The 16862-nt window shown below is 44.4% G+C and overlaps 1 protein-coding gene across 1 annotated transcript in view; it reads right to left on the bottom strand.

Annotated features, from left to right (window-relative positions):
• Positions 1-180: 180 nt before the first annotated feature.
• pag1 (phosphoprotein membrane anchor with glycosphingolipid microdomains 1) overlaps positions 181-16862 on the bottom strand; it is a 41390-nt gene continuing 24708 nt past the window's right edge. Inside the window, exons 3-10 of the mRNA XM_076105472.1 lie at positions 14983-15018; positions 13316-13550; positions 12707-12764; positions 9416-9512; positions 8814-8983; positions 8144-8575; positions 3468-3527; positions 181-3192 (exon numbers count right to left, since the gene is read on the bottom strand). Coding sequence (XP_075961587.1) covers positions 2830-3192; positions 3468-3527; positions 8144-8575; positions 8814-8983; positions 9416-9512; positions 12707-12764; positions 13316-13506 — 1371 coding nt within the window. The 5' untranslated portion in view covers positions 13507-13550; positions 14983-15018 and the 3' untranslated portion in view covers positions 181-2829. The remainder of the gene's footprint in view (positions 3193-3467; positions 3528-8143; positions 8576-8813; positions 8984-9415; positions 9513-12706; positions 12765-13315; positions 13551-14982; positions 15019-16862) is intronic.

Raw genomic sequence — 16862 nt, 5'->3', positions numbered from 1 at the left:
CTAATTCACTGGTCGTGGTTATTGCCCTAGTGGCAGAGAGACTACACCAACGGATGTTATCCCAGTTACGAATAGCCTCATTAATGTCAAACCTAATGTTTTTTTTGAGAATCATATGAATATTACGATCCGTCTACATGGCAGTGCCCCCAGTGAATAAAAAGACACAATGACACAATGTATTATATATATATATTTTAATAGAACAATTCATGTCATAAAATATTTACATGCAGAGAATGGAAACGGGACAGAGTGGAGTGACGGACAGCGGCCATAGCTTCCAAAACAGGCTTTGTCCTGTGATCAAAGGCAGGTGTCACCGCAGAGTTGTCTGCTGGTTGTATGGGGAACAAATGGTCTCATTATGGGAGTAGTGGAGCTCCAACACACCGATTCCCTGAAGGAGAATGTGTGCGTGTGTGTGTGTTTCTATGACCAAGATAAACAGTTAGAGAGAATACGTGATTATAGCTAATTGTCTATTAGGGTATTTGTGTTTACCTGGTTAGATTTGGCACTAAAACACCTCATTTGACAGATAATTTCCTAAAAGGTCATTTATAGCATTCTGTGAAAACCATTATATCTAAATAATGGCACCACACAGCCATATTAGTTGGTAGCCACAATGTACTCATATCTCGGGAGTGTAAATAATGATGATAATGACCTCTTTAAAGAAATGAACATCTTTTTTTTAATATAGGCTTCATTTACATTTTGTTCATTAAATACTGGAAGTGGACTGCAATTGGAATCCTCTTTAAATGTAGCATTGCTGGAAGATGTTAGAGCATTTCAAATGTCTGATATCATTTATGAATCTAATACCAGTCAGCGTGGGCAAGCTGCCTTTGTCTGAACCGCCAACAAGCTCCTGCATGTCTAATGAAACATGAACGAAGGCGGGAGAGGCTGAAATATTCGATGCGGGTGAAACGGGTGACACAAAGTTTTGTGGAAAGACGGGAGATACAGTAGCATCAAAATATAATATTTACAGCAAAAAGCATTGGCCCTGTTGAATTTGAAAACAAACATCAAACAACAGTATTGACACATTTACTCAGTTAAAAAAAAAAAAAAAAGTACCACAACTATATGTTTCTTAAAATACATGTACCATAACATTGTACCATATTTCTGACATTTGATTGGTTACTACTTCTCAGGACTCAAAGGCTATTTGACAGCATGTTTTCCTCAAGACAAGGCAGACATACATCAGTGCTCTTAACAGACTCATTTTAAAAATTATACCACTCTGGACATTGTACAAATAAGTAAAAGCTCACATACAACTTTCAGCGAGTAACAGTTGGTTAAATAGTGCTCCAAGTATACACAAGCCTTAGTTGGCATGTCGTCAGTACAAGCTACAAACATACAGATATCTTGTTTTTTTCTCATAGTGCTACTAGTAAGTTAAAAAGCATAAAATATTCAAATTGTGCAGAGCTATAGCTGGATTGTGATGATGCGTTTGTGAAGCGGTATATAAATGCAGTACCATGACATTACACCTTGTGCTTCAAAATCATCCGGGACACCGACTGAAGGCTGCACACTGTACCAAGAGCAGGCTCTGAAGAACACGACAACCCAAAAATAATACAGTTGATCAATAGGTTTGTATTAATAATGTTATGTCATTTTATCACATTACACCTCATTTGAAATTGTTTCGACTTCTGTGCAAAATGACCAATAAAAAGAATATATGTTCACATAATAAGTATTTTTTTTAAACAATGACTTCTTTAAAAAGTCAGTGCAAAGCGTACCTTCATATCTGTCATCACCACACAACTCACTTTCATTTAATATCGAAATAAAATTGCTAGAAACGTCTAGAAAACCCTATTTAATTTTCCCTCACAGACATATTCTGTAACATTTCACAATTACACAACAATATGCGTCTTAAAATAAATACAAATTTCACAAAAAAATGTGGACATGGACTGTCGAACGTATAAAAATGCTTTCAAAATGAATTGTGAGACCTCGCGTGTGACACCGCCTCCCCTCCCCTCGGCTCACGATTGCAGTGAAATGCATGAAGCGGTCAAAAAAAGTCGTCATTTCTATTTGGTGGCGTAATATAACAAATTAGTTTCAGCTAACTATTAGGTCACATATAAGACCGGCTTTTGCTTTCAATGCCTCCGACCCATTCACATGATGCACAGTGGCGGTGCTGCTGAACCTGACAAAGAATAGCTGGAAATACACCATCTGACACCTCAATAAAACATGACACTGAGTCGCCTGGAAGAAGCTAGAAAGACACTAGCAGCTGCAGAAGGGGCATACAAATAATGTTACCTTCATAAGTACAGTAAGTGCATGAATTACATGATTATATGGCACTGAATTCTTGTTTTTTACATCACAGGCACTGATCGTGTCCTCAGCTAACCCTTAAAATGCTGCAAGTGTTTTGCGACTTGATACATTTATTTTATATTATTTATTTGTATTTATTTAATCTTTTTCCACAATCAAGTGTTGTTAAATGTCTCCATGATATGCATTGTCAGAAAGACAAAAGAGGACTTTAATGATGATCAAAAGTGCAGTCATCCACATGTTTAATGCCCAATGACTGAGGTACGCCAGTTCATTTCCTACCAGGCCGACCAGTACCAATGATATTCACCGTGGTTGATAAATTAAAAGTTCAGATATGATAAACCGTACCCAAGCATGCATTGATGATGGATGCTGTGGCACCACAAAGCCTGCTTACAAAGCACTGCAGTGACGTCAGAGAGGGGGCTTCTCCCACAGCACCACGCATGAAGACGACGAGGAGGGAAAAACTCAGAGGCGGGACGTTTCCCGGCCCAGACCCAACTCTCCGACGCTCTCGTAGTCGGGCTCTGCCTTGGCAGCGTCTGAACCCTCCGCTCCCGCCCCGGCCCAGCGGTCGTCATCCGAGCTACTAGTCTTTGGGATGCGGATGCTTTCGTAGCCGGGATCCGTGGCGTCCAAGATGGGGTCCTCCCCCGGCGGGGACTCGTCGGGTTGGTCGTAGATATCTCGGACGGTGGCGTAGAGGTCACTGGAGGAAGAGGCCGAGACGAGGCCTTTGAGCTCCGCGATGCTGCTGTAGTCGTGCTCTTTGTCTTCCTCGTTCTCAGCATCGTCACAGTTTGTTTTGTTGACTGTCGAGTACACTGCTGACTGAAGGACAGAGAAGAAACACATGTGATTTGCCCTTATTTGTTTTTATAAAAAGTTGTCCAAAAACAGTCTCTGATGAATGTGTACCAAAAGATCCCTGTTAGGTTTTTCCCCTAATTGCGTATTGTCTGATGTTGTATTACTATTATACCAGTTCCAACCTCTTTTTGTTTCGTTTCAGTGCTCGGAGCATCAACATTCACAGAGTAAAGCGCTGCTGTCTCGAGAGACGAGACGGCAGTTTGGGGAATAAGGGGAGTTTAACACACACTTACCTCATTGTCTGACAGAACGTGGTTGTCGAACCCCGGTGCAGGAGACAGAGGGGAGTGTAACTGGAGGAGAAAAGAACAAAAAGATAGATCTAGATACGGTTCATAGTGTATGAATAAGACTGAGGGCAAAAATCTGACGTTTAAAACTATAAAGAGGATTCTTACTCCTGACGGTGGCTGTTGGGAACATTTGAGGGCTTGTCCTACATTTCTATTTTTTTAAGAATTTGGTGTAAAAAAAAAGACGTGATTTGTAGAGTTTAAACAACATTGGGGGGAGTGCAATTGAGAAATAGTTGCAGTTCTTATTGCTCTGCATTACTAAAACATGCTGGCAAACTATTGACAAGTCTTCCAAAACATAAACACCAGTGGAGAACCTCTTTGACTGGCTTAAGAAATTCACTTGGTCGCCGATCGATGAAGTGAACTTCTGATCTAAACTATTCCCGGCAGTGGGAGAGAAACGAGCTCTGCATTTTCGGCGTCTGCCGTGATACATGTGAAGCTGAAGGTGTGTATAACCACCCATTCATTAAGAAAATGACTGAGTAAAAGTCAATATTCAGTGACAAAGAGTGTGTGAGGATTTTTGTGCACAGCCTCGGTCCACTTTGCCTTGTGATCAATGAGGGGGCCGTGAATCAACAAAGCACGTCTGACAACAGCGCCAAACACCCCAGGAGTCAAACAAGAACCTCGGTCTCTCCGCCAGCGATGACTAAATAGTTCACATCACGGGGGATTTTTTATTTTTTTTTACACACCTTTCGGAGAGGAAAACATTTCTCTTTCGTGTTGATTTTCTGACTCAATGAAAGGAAAACATTCTGTCCTCAGCCAGTACCGAGGTTAATGCTAATGCATTTGGAAAAAAAAAGGGAAAGCTGTCCACTTGTTGAGGCACACTACTTGGTGCTTGTCAAGGGCGCATTCCTCACACATGCTACGCTTTTATGTACTGAATAAACAAATCAAAGCGCTCGCTCCAGCTATGTGCCGTAGTATCTCGTCGCGCAGACACGTTTCTCTGTCATTTTCTCAAAACGCCTGAATCAATATCATTGCTTTATGGATAACGCATGATTGGAGACGTGATTACATTTATAGATTCGACACACACACACACACACATACACACACTCTGTAACACGGCCCTCTTTTTCATTTTGCTCTAATTAGCCGACCAAATTAGGCAGAGTGGCCCGGAGGAGTCAGCGTATGAAACATGGACGCAGGTGACTTGAACCGGTCGCTGCACCTCTGAGTGCGTCTCACAATATTTGTTCATCTAATTTGCAGCCTCCATGTTCTTGGCAGAGGCGTCGTTGCAAATTGAAGAGAGATTTTCACTTCGTCAAGTCACACAGTCAGCAATAAACACGGTATTTAACCTCTGTTTGATGCATATGGGCATTCAATTGAGTCTTAAAACTTTATTTCATGCATATTTAACGAACATAAAGACCCATTAACAGCGTGTGGCTGGGCGTTTGTTGTCATGTCCGACACACATCTGAGAGATTCATATTTTTGACGTGTTACAATAAGACGCGATGGGTTCTGCGCGTGCGTTTGTGTAAGTGAGAGAGGATTATGGGAATGTGTTTATGCGTACGTAGGAGAGACACAATGACGTACAGGACGTGCGAGAATGACAGTAAGCTGATTACAGCGGCCTCAGAAGACGGACGACTCAGGTGTCAATGTGTCAATCGTGCTGACGTGCATGTTGACACACGCACATACAAATCGGTACGAGTACATCAACTCAGATTATCTGCAATCCTCATTCAAGAGCACAAACAACTCCAAACAAACTGTTGCTATAGTATGTACAGACCGCATGAACACCAACTGACATGATGACACGATATCACACTAACACACACATATTACATACTCAAAATAGTCATTCCCTTTAAGCGATAAGCAACTCAATGGTGCTGACTATGGCAGTTTACCTGGACCGTGTCCCCGGTGTAAATCCCTGCAGCCCTGGGTCAAACTCATTTCCTGCGCCTGCACATTCGTCGCCCACAGGCGACAAGCATGCAAACGACTGCAAACAAGTGTTGCTGCCATTTATGGCGGTTCAATAAATGCGCGGGATCAGAGAGGCTGTGAATGAAAGGTCACAAATAGAGGAGCGAGTGTGCGTTTGTGCGTGTTTCTGCAGTGAATGTTGGGTGCATGCATGGAAAAATGTGTGTATATTAGAACGCCTGCCTCTGTGTGTATGAGCCGCATTTGCCGAGCTGTGACCTGAGGGGATTCCTCTCGGACATTTACATGCAAGGCTGTGTGTGTGTGTGTGACAGAGCGAGAGTTCCTATAACCCATACCATCCATCATAAAGCCAGACTGTCATAGTGATAGTGGCCAGCTGGCGCTCACTAGGCTCATGCACAACACACACACACACTCGGTCTGACAAGACAAATCACCGACGGCTCCTGGTCATACACGGGCGTAAACAACGGGGAGCCAGGAACATTCGGGGTTAACCTTAAATCAGCCCCGGGGAGTCTATGTGGAGCAGAATATATGTAAGCACACACACACACACGTCGTCGTCTGTTGTGTGTGTGTAATGTGGGGGATGGGGAGGAATAACAGAATTAATGCTGACTAGACATGCCAGCGAGGTACACGTGGGTGCATCCATAAATGAGTACATTTTCGATATATATATACGACAGCTCAGTGTATCATATCATAGATTCGGGGGGGTCAGATGAGGCTACACGCGCCTGCTGTCCAATTGAGCAGCAGCGATTAACTAATTGGCTACAACAGCAGACACCAAGGAGAGAGAACAGAGATGTGAGTCAAAGAAGAGGAGAAATATGGCGAGGGGGAGGAGATGGAGAGAGGAAAAGAGAACCAAGTACATCTTAAAGGATAGTCTGAGTCCATCGGAATAAGAAGGAAGAGTCCAGACAACCAGACCGGTTGTAACCAGATTATCTAAACCACTTTATTTGAAGATAGAACCAGAAATGAGAGCACCATCTGAACTGTTGGTACTAAATCCTCACTGCACAACTACGGCCAGTACAGTAGGTCAAAGTTGAAGTAGGAGGCCGGTCTGTTGACTGTGATGCTAGCAGCTCTTAGCTGCACTCAGGCACTGCTAAATGCTAACCACCGCATACTAACAGGAAGAGCAATAGTTTTGCAGGTATTTGGTCATTAATCAAAAATACTGGAGATTCAAATTTTGACAATGAACGTATGTGTGTACCAAAGTTCATGGCAATACCTCCAATAGTCAAAATTCAAAGGAAAGAACTACAGGAAAAGCCAGGGGATCAATAAAGTGATGAAGATCCGTCCTCTGGGCACCACGAGTATCTACACCAAACTTTACAGCAATCCATCCAATGGTTGTTGTGATCTGAAACCAAAGTGGGCGACTGGCACACCAACCATCACTGCCACCCTTAGAGCCGCGCCATTCCATGAAACACCCTTTAAAATAGGAGAAGGGAAAAGTTGTGCCCCGGGAGGAGGAGGAGCAGTGAATATGAGCCACATGCAGCTTTGTGGCAGATTGCCTTGTCGGCTTCTAACAGTCTGATGCAATTCTTTCTGGGCTGTGAGAGTGTGTTAGTGTACGTTTGTTGCTTAGTGTGTGTTTCTCTGATGGATCTCGGCATGTGGACGCCAGCATGCTGAGAGCAGCAGCAGCAGCAGCTCTGCTCTGTTCGGCGCATGACACCTCACCTCTTTACCTCCCCACCTCTTTTGACTCTTCTTCGCTCTCTTTTCCTTTACGTCTCCATCTCTCACCTCTTTTTCTGTCTACAAGACAGTTTCTTCTTCTTCATCATCATCTTCTACTACAGATGGCTTCATTTGTATGCCGCTGGGAGTTTTTTTTTGTTGCTTTATTTCTCTCTATCTCACTGCCTCTCACTCTTCACTCGGTTTCTCTCTCACCCTTTATGCCTCGGGGTCCTCTCAGCTCTTTTTGAGTTTATCTCTCCCATCATCTCACTGTCACTATCTCTATTTTGTCTATTACTCTAGCCTGCTTTTCCCACTCCAGCTCCCACTTTCATTATTTTCTTCTCCCTTCACTGCTACACCATTTCCTCTCCCTCAAATTTCAGTCTGTCACCCTCCCGAAAGCAGCACCGAGCATGCAATTTAGCAGATGATAATTGCGGTGGCAACACATCTCATCATTTTCTTTGTTCTCTTCGGTTTTTGTCTCGCTATATTGATCTTTTACAGTGTTGTAATAGATGAACATTATGAATGACATTTATATAAATGCCAACTAAATTCTTTTTTTTTTCTATCTGGATTTTTTACCATTAGCTACCTCGACAGCTAATTACACAGCTCATGCTACTGTTGCCAAACATTTTAATATGAAGGAGGTTCAGGCTTCCAGCTATCTGATGAACATTTTAGTGACCTGCTGCTAACTGCGTTTGTGTCTGTTCGCAGATAGAATCTCATAATATGGCTGAAAATAAATAATTCAAATTCTTATGTTTTGTTGTTTAAAAAGGTTTTTCCAATTGCGTTTTTAATTAGTTTTCAGCTTCTGCATTGCTCTTTTAACGGAGGTTTTATCTGTTCTATTAAATTAGGAATCAACCTGCACTACGCAAATGTTGACCGCCTAAACACACACACACGCACACGCACACCATTCTCACCTCTCCATTGTGCAGCCCAGCCCCGGCCAGCCCATTCATCACCACTGGCTGGTTGTCATTTTCATCCAGAACCTTCTCTGGTACCGGCGGAGGTAGGTCCTCCTCTGGTTCGTCCAGAGGCTTGCGGGAGGGAACGCCGGCGCTATCAGGGCGCCTTTTGGCCTCCATGTCGGCGCTGTGACGACTCTTCTTGTTCAGGTTGACGGAGGCGTACTCCACCCCTGCGCACAGGGGCCCCCGCTCAGGTGTGCAGGGGCTGAGGTGGCCGTTGAGAAGGGCAGCGGGGTGGTGGGGAGGTTCGTCGGGGCTCAGCTCGATGGTACCGTTGGGGAGGCCGAGCTGAGCGGGGGGGTCTTTGAGCTCCTTGACCGTCTCGTACAGGGAGTCTTCAACGCTGACGTCACGGGATGCCACCGCAATCTCCTTCACCACCTTGATATCAGACGCATACGTTAATATGCTTGTACATAAGAAAATACAGTTAATGCTACCGTTTTATTTATCTGTAAACTGAATAAATCAATCAGCATCTTGTGGAAAAATGATTTCCCTTAATGTTTTGAACCTGAGCTCAACCAATCACAGCTTTACTCTCCTGTAACAGCCACATTCGAGCTCAGAGCAAGTAAAAACACGATTGGGCTTTGGTAAGGTGACTTTAAACATTGACCTCATAGGTGCTGTCCCCTGAGGCTGGGGGTCTGTCCCCAATAAGGGCGTTGTTGGGAGGAATGCTGGGAAGCTCACGGTCCTGAGGACACTTGGAGGACCTGAGCTCTGATTGGCTGGAGAGCATCTCCTCTGACGGCTGGGGACTGGTGTCCTGTGTGTCCGTGAGGACTGGTGGAGCAGAGGGAAACAAAACGGAGGGAATAAGGGCGAGTAAAAAGCTTCTCATTTGGTGACTTTCAATGTGTTTTCTATGAGAGCTTTTATTTTTAGCATTTTCTTGAAATTAGACAAATTTTACTGATTCAACACTGCAGAATAAATCCATTACTATTTACAGTTTTCTGTTAGTGATATTTAGTAACCACCCACGTATAAATGCTTAGGAACAACACATATATTTGTGCATAAAAACAAACACCTGATGAGGTTTTAAGTGAACCAAAGCTGAAACACCAGCTGCTACTGTTATCATCATGCAGCTGAATTCTGAACGTAAAGGACAGCAGTGACTCTGATATCAGTACCGTAGAGTTCAAATAGTTGACTAAATGCACTACGCAGACACGACATGCTACGTTAAAGCTAACTATCTTGGCTTACTTGTACCGCTGGTGAGAGGACCATTATGAGAGCTGCTGATGGCCACGTCCGTTGCTGGACTGTCTGCTGATTGGCTGATCGTCTCTCTCTCTGATACCTGCGCAACAAAACAAAAAAAGGGTTGTTTGTCACTGCTGGTCTGAGTTCAGAGGCTGGCAGATCAACTCAGAGCTGACAAACCATACATCACACAACACATTTTACTTTCTAAAAGGAACTGAAACCAATCTGCACTTTTACACCTCTGTGTGACACAAACGCCACTGTCAGCAGATTGTCATGTGTTTGGAAAATAATCTTCAGGATTTTGGTGAACTGTCATATTTGCAGCACTGATTGCAATTTTCACGCTTCCCTGTTCTTTATCTCTGCTTTTCTTAGCTCTCCCAATCAAATTACTGATTACTTTCCGCTCATTAGGAGTATGTTACGCATGCTTAATTAAATGTAGTGTATTTTTACCCACCAACAAAAGCCATCTAGAGACAGCGAACACTATTCACGAGAGTAAAACAAAACGGATGTACGCCTAATGACGTTACAGTGCTGTTTATTCTTATATCAGTCTGCTGTAATTGGGTTTGTGACCTGACATCCGTCTTTTAATAGGAAGCGGTCAAAAAAGGATTGCATGGACACATTTCACTTCATGTTTCTAGTGTCACTTAGGTTCTAATAAGAGACACTGAAACCAAGTCAGGACTTTAAGCACGCAACTAAGAATAAACTGAGGCACAAGAGTAAAAATGAAATGCCACAGAAGATGATACTTTGTGGTTACCCACAGGGACATTTCCGTATTTTTACTATCCCTCCCTCTACAGAAAAAGCCGAAGCTACAGAACTACAGAATAACTGGCAGGGATTCAGCCTTGCTGAAGGACAAGGACATGTTTTTAACACAGAGCCTTTGAACCATGTCCTCCAGTTAAAGGCTGTTTTCCTATTTGCTACGTCACATGGCGAAGTCAGCAGCCAAATCAGTGAGAAACTACATCAGTCAACACCACATGTGCTGAGCACCTGCCGCATTGAGGCGTGATTCATCAACGTGCACTTTGAAAGATAAACCGTCTTGTTTCTGAAGTTAAAGATACCGCTCCATCACTCGCTACTAAGACAGAAAAGGAAACTGTGAAACTACATTAACTACTGCAAGTCAGGATTCTCTTTGTTCAGGTTTGTTGTTGTCCTTCTGTGTGAGCAGCAGGTTGTGTATTAGAAGCTCCGCACCCCCACCTAGTGGCCGAATGCTCTCATAACTATCGGGGTCCATGATGTAATCTTTTAACTATTTTATGACCCAAATATCTCGAGTCATTCTTTCTTTTCTCATTTTGTTCCCACATTCAAATCCAGATCAGGGTCCTCATGACAGAGCGAATGTTAAACTCAAATAGTTTTCGATTTCCGGAGCATTTTGTAAACGTAATGGGGATCCAAAGCGCCTCACACAGTCCTCGCAACATTTAGAATGAGTCTAGATCAAGACTGCGTGATATTTAAACAAATTTGAACAACTGTGGGAGGAAAGGGAGAGAGCTCCCTCACCGCGTTGGGCCGTGGCCGCAGGGAAGACAGTCGGACAGATTGCGGGTGAGCGAGGAGAGCCAATCTCCTCATTCGCAAAAGACAAAGAACCCCATTTAACCTATCGGGCTGTGACAAGGTCCGTCATTTAAATGGGCCCCTGCTGAAACGATCTGACCACCCAGCACTCGCAGGTTAGAGGGAAGGTATCCATCAAACGCAAAGAGGCTCTGAGGAATCTGTATGTACACATGGGAGCATGTAAGGTGACACACACACACACACACACACACACACATAAAACCCCAGAGGGAGTGACAGGATAAGAGAGTAAAGTGGATGTCACTTAGTCTGTGAAAGCCGGGCATTTGTCACACTTAAATGTTGCTTAGTTACTGAAGCGTCTGTATCGCGGGAGTTGGTAATAACTATGACACGATGTTCAAGAGGACATAGTGTCATTATGAGGAGCGCATACATAGAAAGGTCAACCCTATAAATAGTGAGAATTATATTATCTTCTTTTCGTTGACTTAAGAAAGAGAAGTACAATATTATAACGACATGATGTGAAAATAGCAGATTTTCCCACGAGTGCTCATTTCCTCGTCATTGAGAAACAATCTCACTAACAGCTGGAGGCTGTCAATCAGCTGTGTGTGTGTGTGTGTGTGTGGGGAGGCTTTGATTTGTGTATGTCTCTGTGTCAGTGCGATGGAAGTGGGTTAGAAGGCAAATGTCAGAGTGTGTGGGTGCGTGAGTGGGTGTGTGTGTGTCAGGATATGCGTGTGTTATTCAGGCGTGCAGCCAATGTGGGAGCGCTATCACTCATTAAGCGGTGGTTACACTGCTTGATTACAGACACGTCACTCACACACGCTGGGACTAATGAGGACTGTGTGTGTGTGCGTGTGTGTGTGTGTGTGTGTGTTTCGCTGTGTATGCATGCTTCTATCTGCAACACAACGTAATTGCTTTTGTTTAAGAGAAGGAACTGATATGAGTAAATATTTTTTCCAGCGATAAGATTTAATTATTGAGCTTGAGCTTCCTAGAATCCCAAAGATGTTATTGAACCCCGACCTAATCTTAAAAAAACAAACACATCTACACGTTTGTTTGCATATCTGTGTGAGACTGTGAACGCTTAGCAAATGCACATGTATGTGTGTTCACACGCATGCAATTACTAATCTGCCTGTGACACTGTGGCAAGCTGACTCAAAACCCACAGCTGTTCCCCTCCGCATCTAAAAAAACACACAGATACATCAAAAACCTGCAAGAAGCAAAAGTTGAAACCTAATCACAGTTTTAGAAATGAATTCTCAGGGACGGCTTGTTCATAAAAGCTCTGAGATGCTTCAATATTGCCTTTGATTTCCCTTCAAGGAATAATTCAACATTTTGAGGGAGTCTTTGCTGGTTGCTCGGGACTCAATAGTCCAATCCATAACCCCTCATAAAAACACACAAAAAAAACCCCACTGTGGTTTTTGTGTGGATTAAACAAACTAGAAATAACGTCTTAACTGCAGCAGCGAGCTTTAGAGGTGCTGCTCGGCAGATTTTATAACCTTCAGACAGAGGCCAGCTGTTTCCTCTCGTCTCCGGTCTTTATGCTAAGCTAAGCCGCTGCTGGCTGGAGAGCCACATGTAGCTCGTCGAGAAAGAGGATAAGCGTATTTATCAGAGCTATTTCTTCAACGTTTGCAGTTCATGCATGTGCTATTGCAAGAATAGCCCCAAAGTCCAACTCACTCCATTCATGAGGTTATCGTGGTCTCCTGCTGGATGTCCATTGACTGCCTTCTTCTGCCTGGAAAGAGAGAGGGAAGGAGAGATGAGAGGTTCGAACGGTGGATGATTGCAGAACACAGAGAACACCAGGCAGCCCTGATATTGAACCATTTGGTGTGTTTGCGTTATTGTTAAATCTCGCTTGTATCTAAATGAAGCTGTTTCTGTTGCAGGCCTCGTTGTTTTAGCTCTTGGCTTAAATTAAACAATAATTATGAGGTAAAAGTGCTGGTCTTCAGGTTTGAGGTTCCAAATCTGCCCAGGTATACAAGGTCATTTATTCCATCAGCTATTGGCTTTTTGGACAAAATGTAATTTGTTTAAAAAGTTGGTATCATAGGGTTGTCTCCTAGTTTCTGCTTGTTCGCGCTGCTTTAAGCAAAATTGGCCCTCAGGGACAATATAGCTCCACTGCTTCAGTTTTGATAGCTGACGGCAGGTAAAACCCGACAACCTTTCCTGAAGTAGTCTAACAACAATAATATGGGTCAGTCCTGTGTGTGTGTGTGTGTGTGTGTGTGTGTGTGTGTGTGTGTGTGTGTGTGTGTGTGTGTGTGAGATGGTGCTCACCCCTGGCAGCTAGCACAGAGCAGCAGCAGCACAGAGACCAGCAGCAGGGAGGTGAGGGTGCTGAGGGTGATGACCAGGCCCAGCTGCCCGCTGCCCGGCCACGACGCCACCCCGGTAGCAGCCGCCGCCGCCCCCAACCCGACGACACCGGCCTCGGGCCCCCACCACACTCCTGTCAGCACCGGAGCCATGACGCATCACACTGTGGGGGGAGAGGACATCGGACAGGTACCGTCTGGGGAAACGCGGCAAAAAAAACAAAAAACGACACATTCAAATTTTTTTCATTTCATCTATTTGCCAACACAATTTAAAAATGTACCAGCAATGATTCTCTAGTTGGATCGTTTCTTCTTTAGGGGAGAGACAGTAACAGACTGGAGCTAATTAATCTGGTGGAAAGTCCACATTATATTACTTTATGTGAGACTAAATATGTCGAGGAAAGAACTCAAAGTGATTATTGTTGGTTGAGGATAAGAACAATTTACTGAACAATACAATCCGGCAAACTGTGTCTTATTTGTCAAGCAAACAAACTGGATTGACTTGATTTTACCGCAGCTGCTTCATGGCATGAATCATCCGCCGATTCTGTTATGAAACAGCGGTAAGTAACAACACGACCCTCTATCTGACTACTGCCAGCAAAAACCACCCCGTGCTGCTTTGTTTACTCCTTAACATTCACTGATACAGAACAAAAGGTTTAATAACAATCTACTAATAACCAGCAGCTCAACTGTACCCTGTGACCAGACATGGCCAGCAGGTGGCAGCACAGAGCAGAGTCAGACTGCAGTGCAGGTCTGCTGCAGTGGCCCTCACACACCAGAAGCCTCCACAAGGCATCTGGGGCTCTGCGCACAGCATAAGCAACCTCATCACGTCTCCGTCTGACATCCAAAGTCGGGTCTCGCTGCGCTGGTGGAACCCCCGATGTTATCATGGCTGATTTACGGGGCTGTGCGGGGTTTTTAGCGGGTGACTCACAGCGCGGGGAGGCAGAGATGAGCTTGTGTGCTTCACTTGAGTCTTAGGAAAAACTCCACAAACAAATAAACGTGGAGTGGATGTATACCCCTGTGTGTGCATGTGAGGGCAGCGCAGTGCACGATAGAGACGGAGGGCGGACAATGTGGAGCACGATGAGCGAAGAGAGATGCTTGCAGGATGATTGAAAGGGAAAGGAAGTGAGCATCTACCTATCTGCCCTCTTTTTGCATGGCCTTCTCCTTTCAATCAGCCCACAGCCAGGATCGGGAGACAGTGACAAGTTATGACAATTTATTTTTTTCAGGGCGTGTGCATGAGCCAAACTCCAGTCTGGAGCAACGTGTGTATATGTGTGTGTGTGTGTGTGTGTGTGTGTGTATACAGAATATGTGTATTCAGTGCAGGTGGTGAAAAACTCCATTGTGTCTCTCTACTCATGCTAATGTAACTGGGGAGTGTGGGAGTTGTGGAAGCGCTCTAGCAGGGAGGAAGTTTTTGTGGTGAATCAGAAGGAGCTGCAGGAGCCAATTTTAACTTCTTCTTCAAGAGGACACGGAGGAATTCCTGTTTATGTTGAAATGACGGTTGTTGTTGTTTTTTTTACCCCGAATGAAAAAAATACACCGCGGGCTCATGTTGCTATCAGTGTGAGAGGCAAAACACAACCTTACCTTGGCACCTTGGATGATTAGTCAGGACGGCCTCGCCTGGAAGAGAGAAGATAAAAAATGAGAAGGGAGAGGGGAGGATTACTGCTAGGTAGAAGCCGAATATTATCCTTGGAGGGTGGCGTGCGTGCGTGTGTGTGTGTGTGTGCGTGCGTGTGTGTGTAGATGCATGAACGCACACTGGGCAAGCGTGTGAGTGTGTGGGAGAGCAGCGAGGGACTTGTGAGCATGTTTGTGTTTTTTAAAACTCATATCAATTACATATTGGACAACAGGCTGAGTGCTCGCAGGCAATTCCTCCGTGTCTCACTCACACACACACACACACACACACACACACCTTCAGCCATGTCTTCAATACGCTCTCACATGCACACACAATGTCCACTGTATTGACTACTGAGAGGATAATAACCATGACTGAACTGTATCATATAACTCATGATATTGACTGTACTCTCCACACTGTTTAACATCATGGACACACATACTTGTGTCTCCAAGCTGCCGAGTCTACAAACTTCTGGATCTTTGCCACTACACCGGGTTTGTACATTCAGATACAGATTCATGCATTTTGACTTGGATCTCCCGATGTCGAGTCTGCGCGTGGTAAAAAAACGTCGCCGGGTCTTCCACCCTTCACATGACTTGACACCTGATGATTTTCCTCATCTGGTGTCGTGTCCAGGTGTCACTACATCTGCCACCGTGTGCCAGCCCGCGTGTCTCTGCCGGCACTTAAACCGGAATAATTACCGGCTGCCACAGCACTGTGTCTCCATGGCAACATCCCCTTCTTCCCATCAGCGCCATTTATGGTGGTAGAGAGAAAACTCAAACTAAGGTGGTGTGTGTGTGTGTTACTGTTTTTATCTCAGCCTTACGGACATGGTTTAGTTGTTAACAGGTGGTCGTGTATTATATCTATAATATATCTACAACCTCCATGACAATTGAGCAACTTCAAGGCCTCGAGATGTGGTTGAAAGCTCTTCAAACACGTTTTTGTGACGTTTTTTTGGTCAAGATGCCTTTTCAAAGTCACAGTGAACCTTCTGTGTCACCCAATCAAGATTGTATGAGCTGAGTTTAGTTTAGAAAAACGAGCAACTCTTCGCATATGTGAAGGGAGTTTGACACGACCAAGATTTCTGTCACTTCTAGTATGCCACATTCAAAAAAATGAAAGCGTCTGCCTCCACCATGTTAACTCAAACGGTCTGAAGAACCTGTAAAGCACAAGCACGGATCCAGCTCTGAATAACATTGCCGACATATTTCCCTGCAGAGTGGAAAATATGCGTGAAGTAAACCATCCATTCTCCCCCTCTGAGGACACACTTAATTCCTCAACACTTGACGAACAACACACATGAGTTTCACTGTGGAAAACTCCACACAGGCCACCGCCATGTGATATCACACACAGAGAGCCAAGGACTACCACCGTAATACTCTCTAGTGCCGTCTCTCTCTCTCTTTCTCTCCCAGCGCTTTCAGACTGTGATGAGAGAAAACAGGAGACCTTGGAAGAGAGACAATTGGTGTGGCTTGTCTTCTGTTTCATGCCATAGAAATAAGCGCCTGGAAAAGCCATTTGAAAAGGAATGTGTTTTGGGAAATAAAGGCAGAAATCCAAATTCTACCCTCATCCAGCTGTACACACACACACACACACACACACACAGCCCTAACCACACTAACCACAAGCCCCATCAAGGCATAACCTTCCATGCAAGAAACTAGAGCCAAGGATTCAAGGAATCCAATCTGAGCCCTGCAGCTCTACGGGCAGAAACCCTACCTGACATTGCAGTGAAGCGTACCAGGGAGGCAGAGCCGTGTGTGTGTGTGTGTGTGAGTTTCATCTGTTGTACAAG

The sequence above is a fragment of the Anarhichas minor genome, unplaced genomic scaffold, assembly GCF_050575085.1.
Source record: "Anarhichas minor isolate MPS153535 unplaced genomic scaffold, ASM5057508v1 ptg000033l, whole genome shotgun sequence".
NCBI classification, from domain to species: Eukaryota; Metazoa; Chordata; class Actinopteri; order Perciformes; family Anarhichadidae; genus Anarhichas; species Anarhichas minor.
The sequence above is the reverse complement of the archived record's forward strand: the minus strand, read 5'-3'. Positions and strand labels throughout refer to the sequence as shown.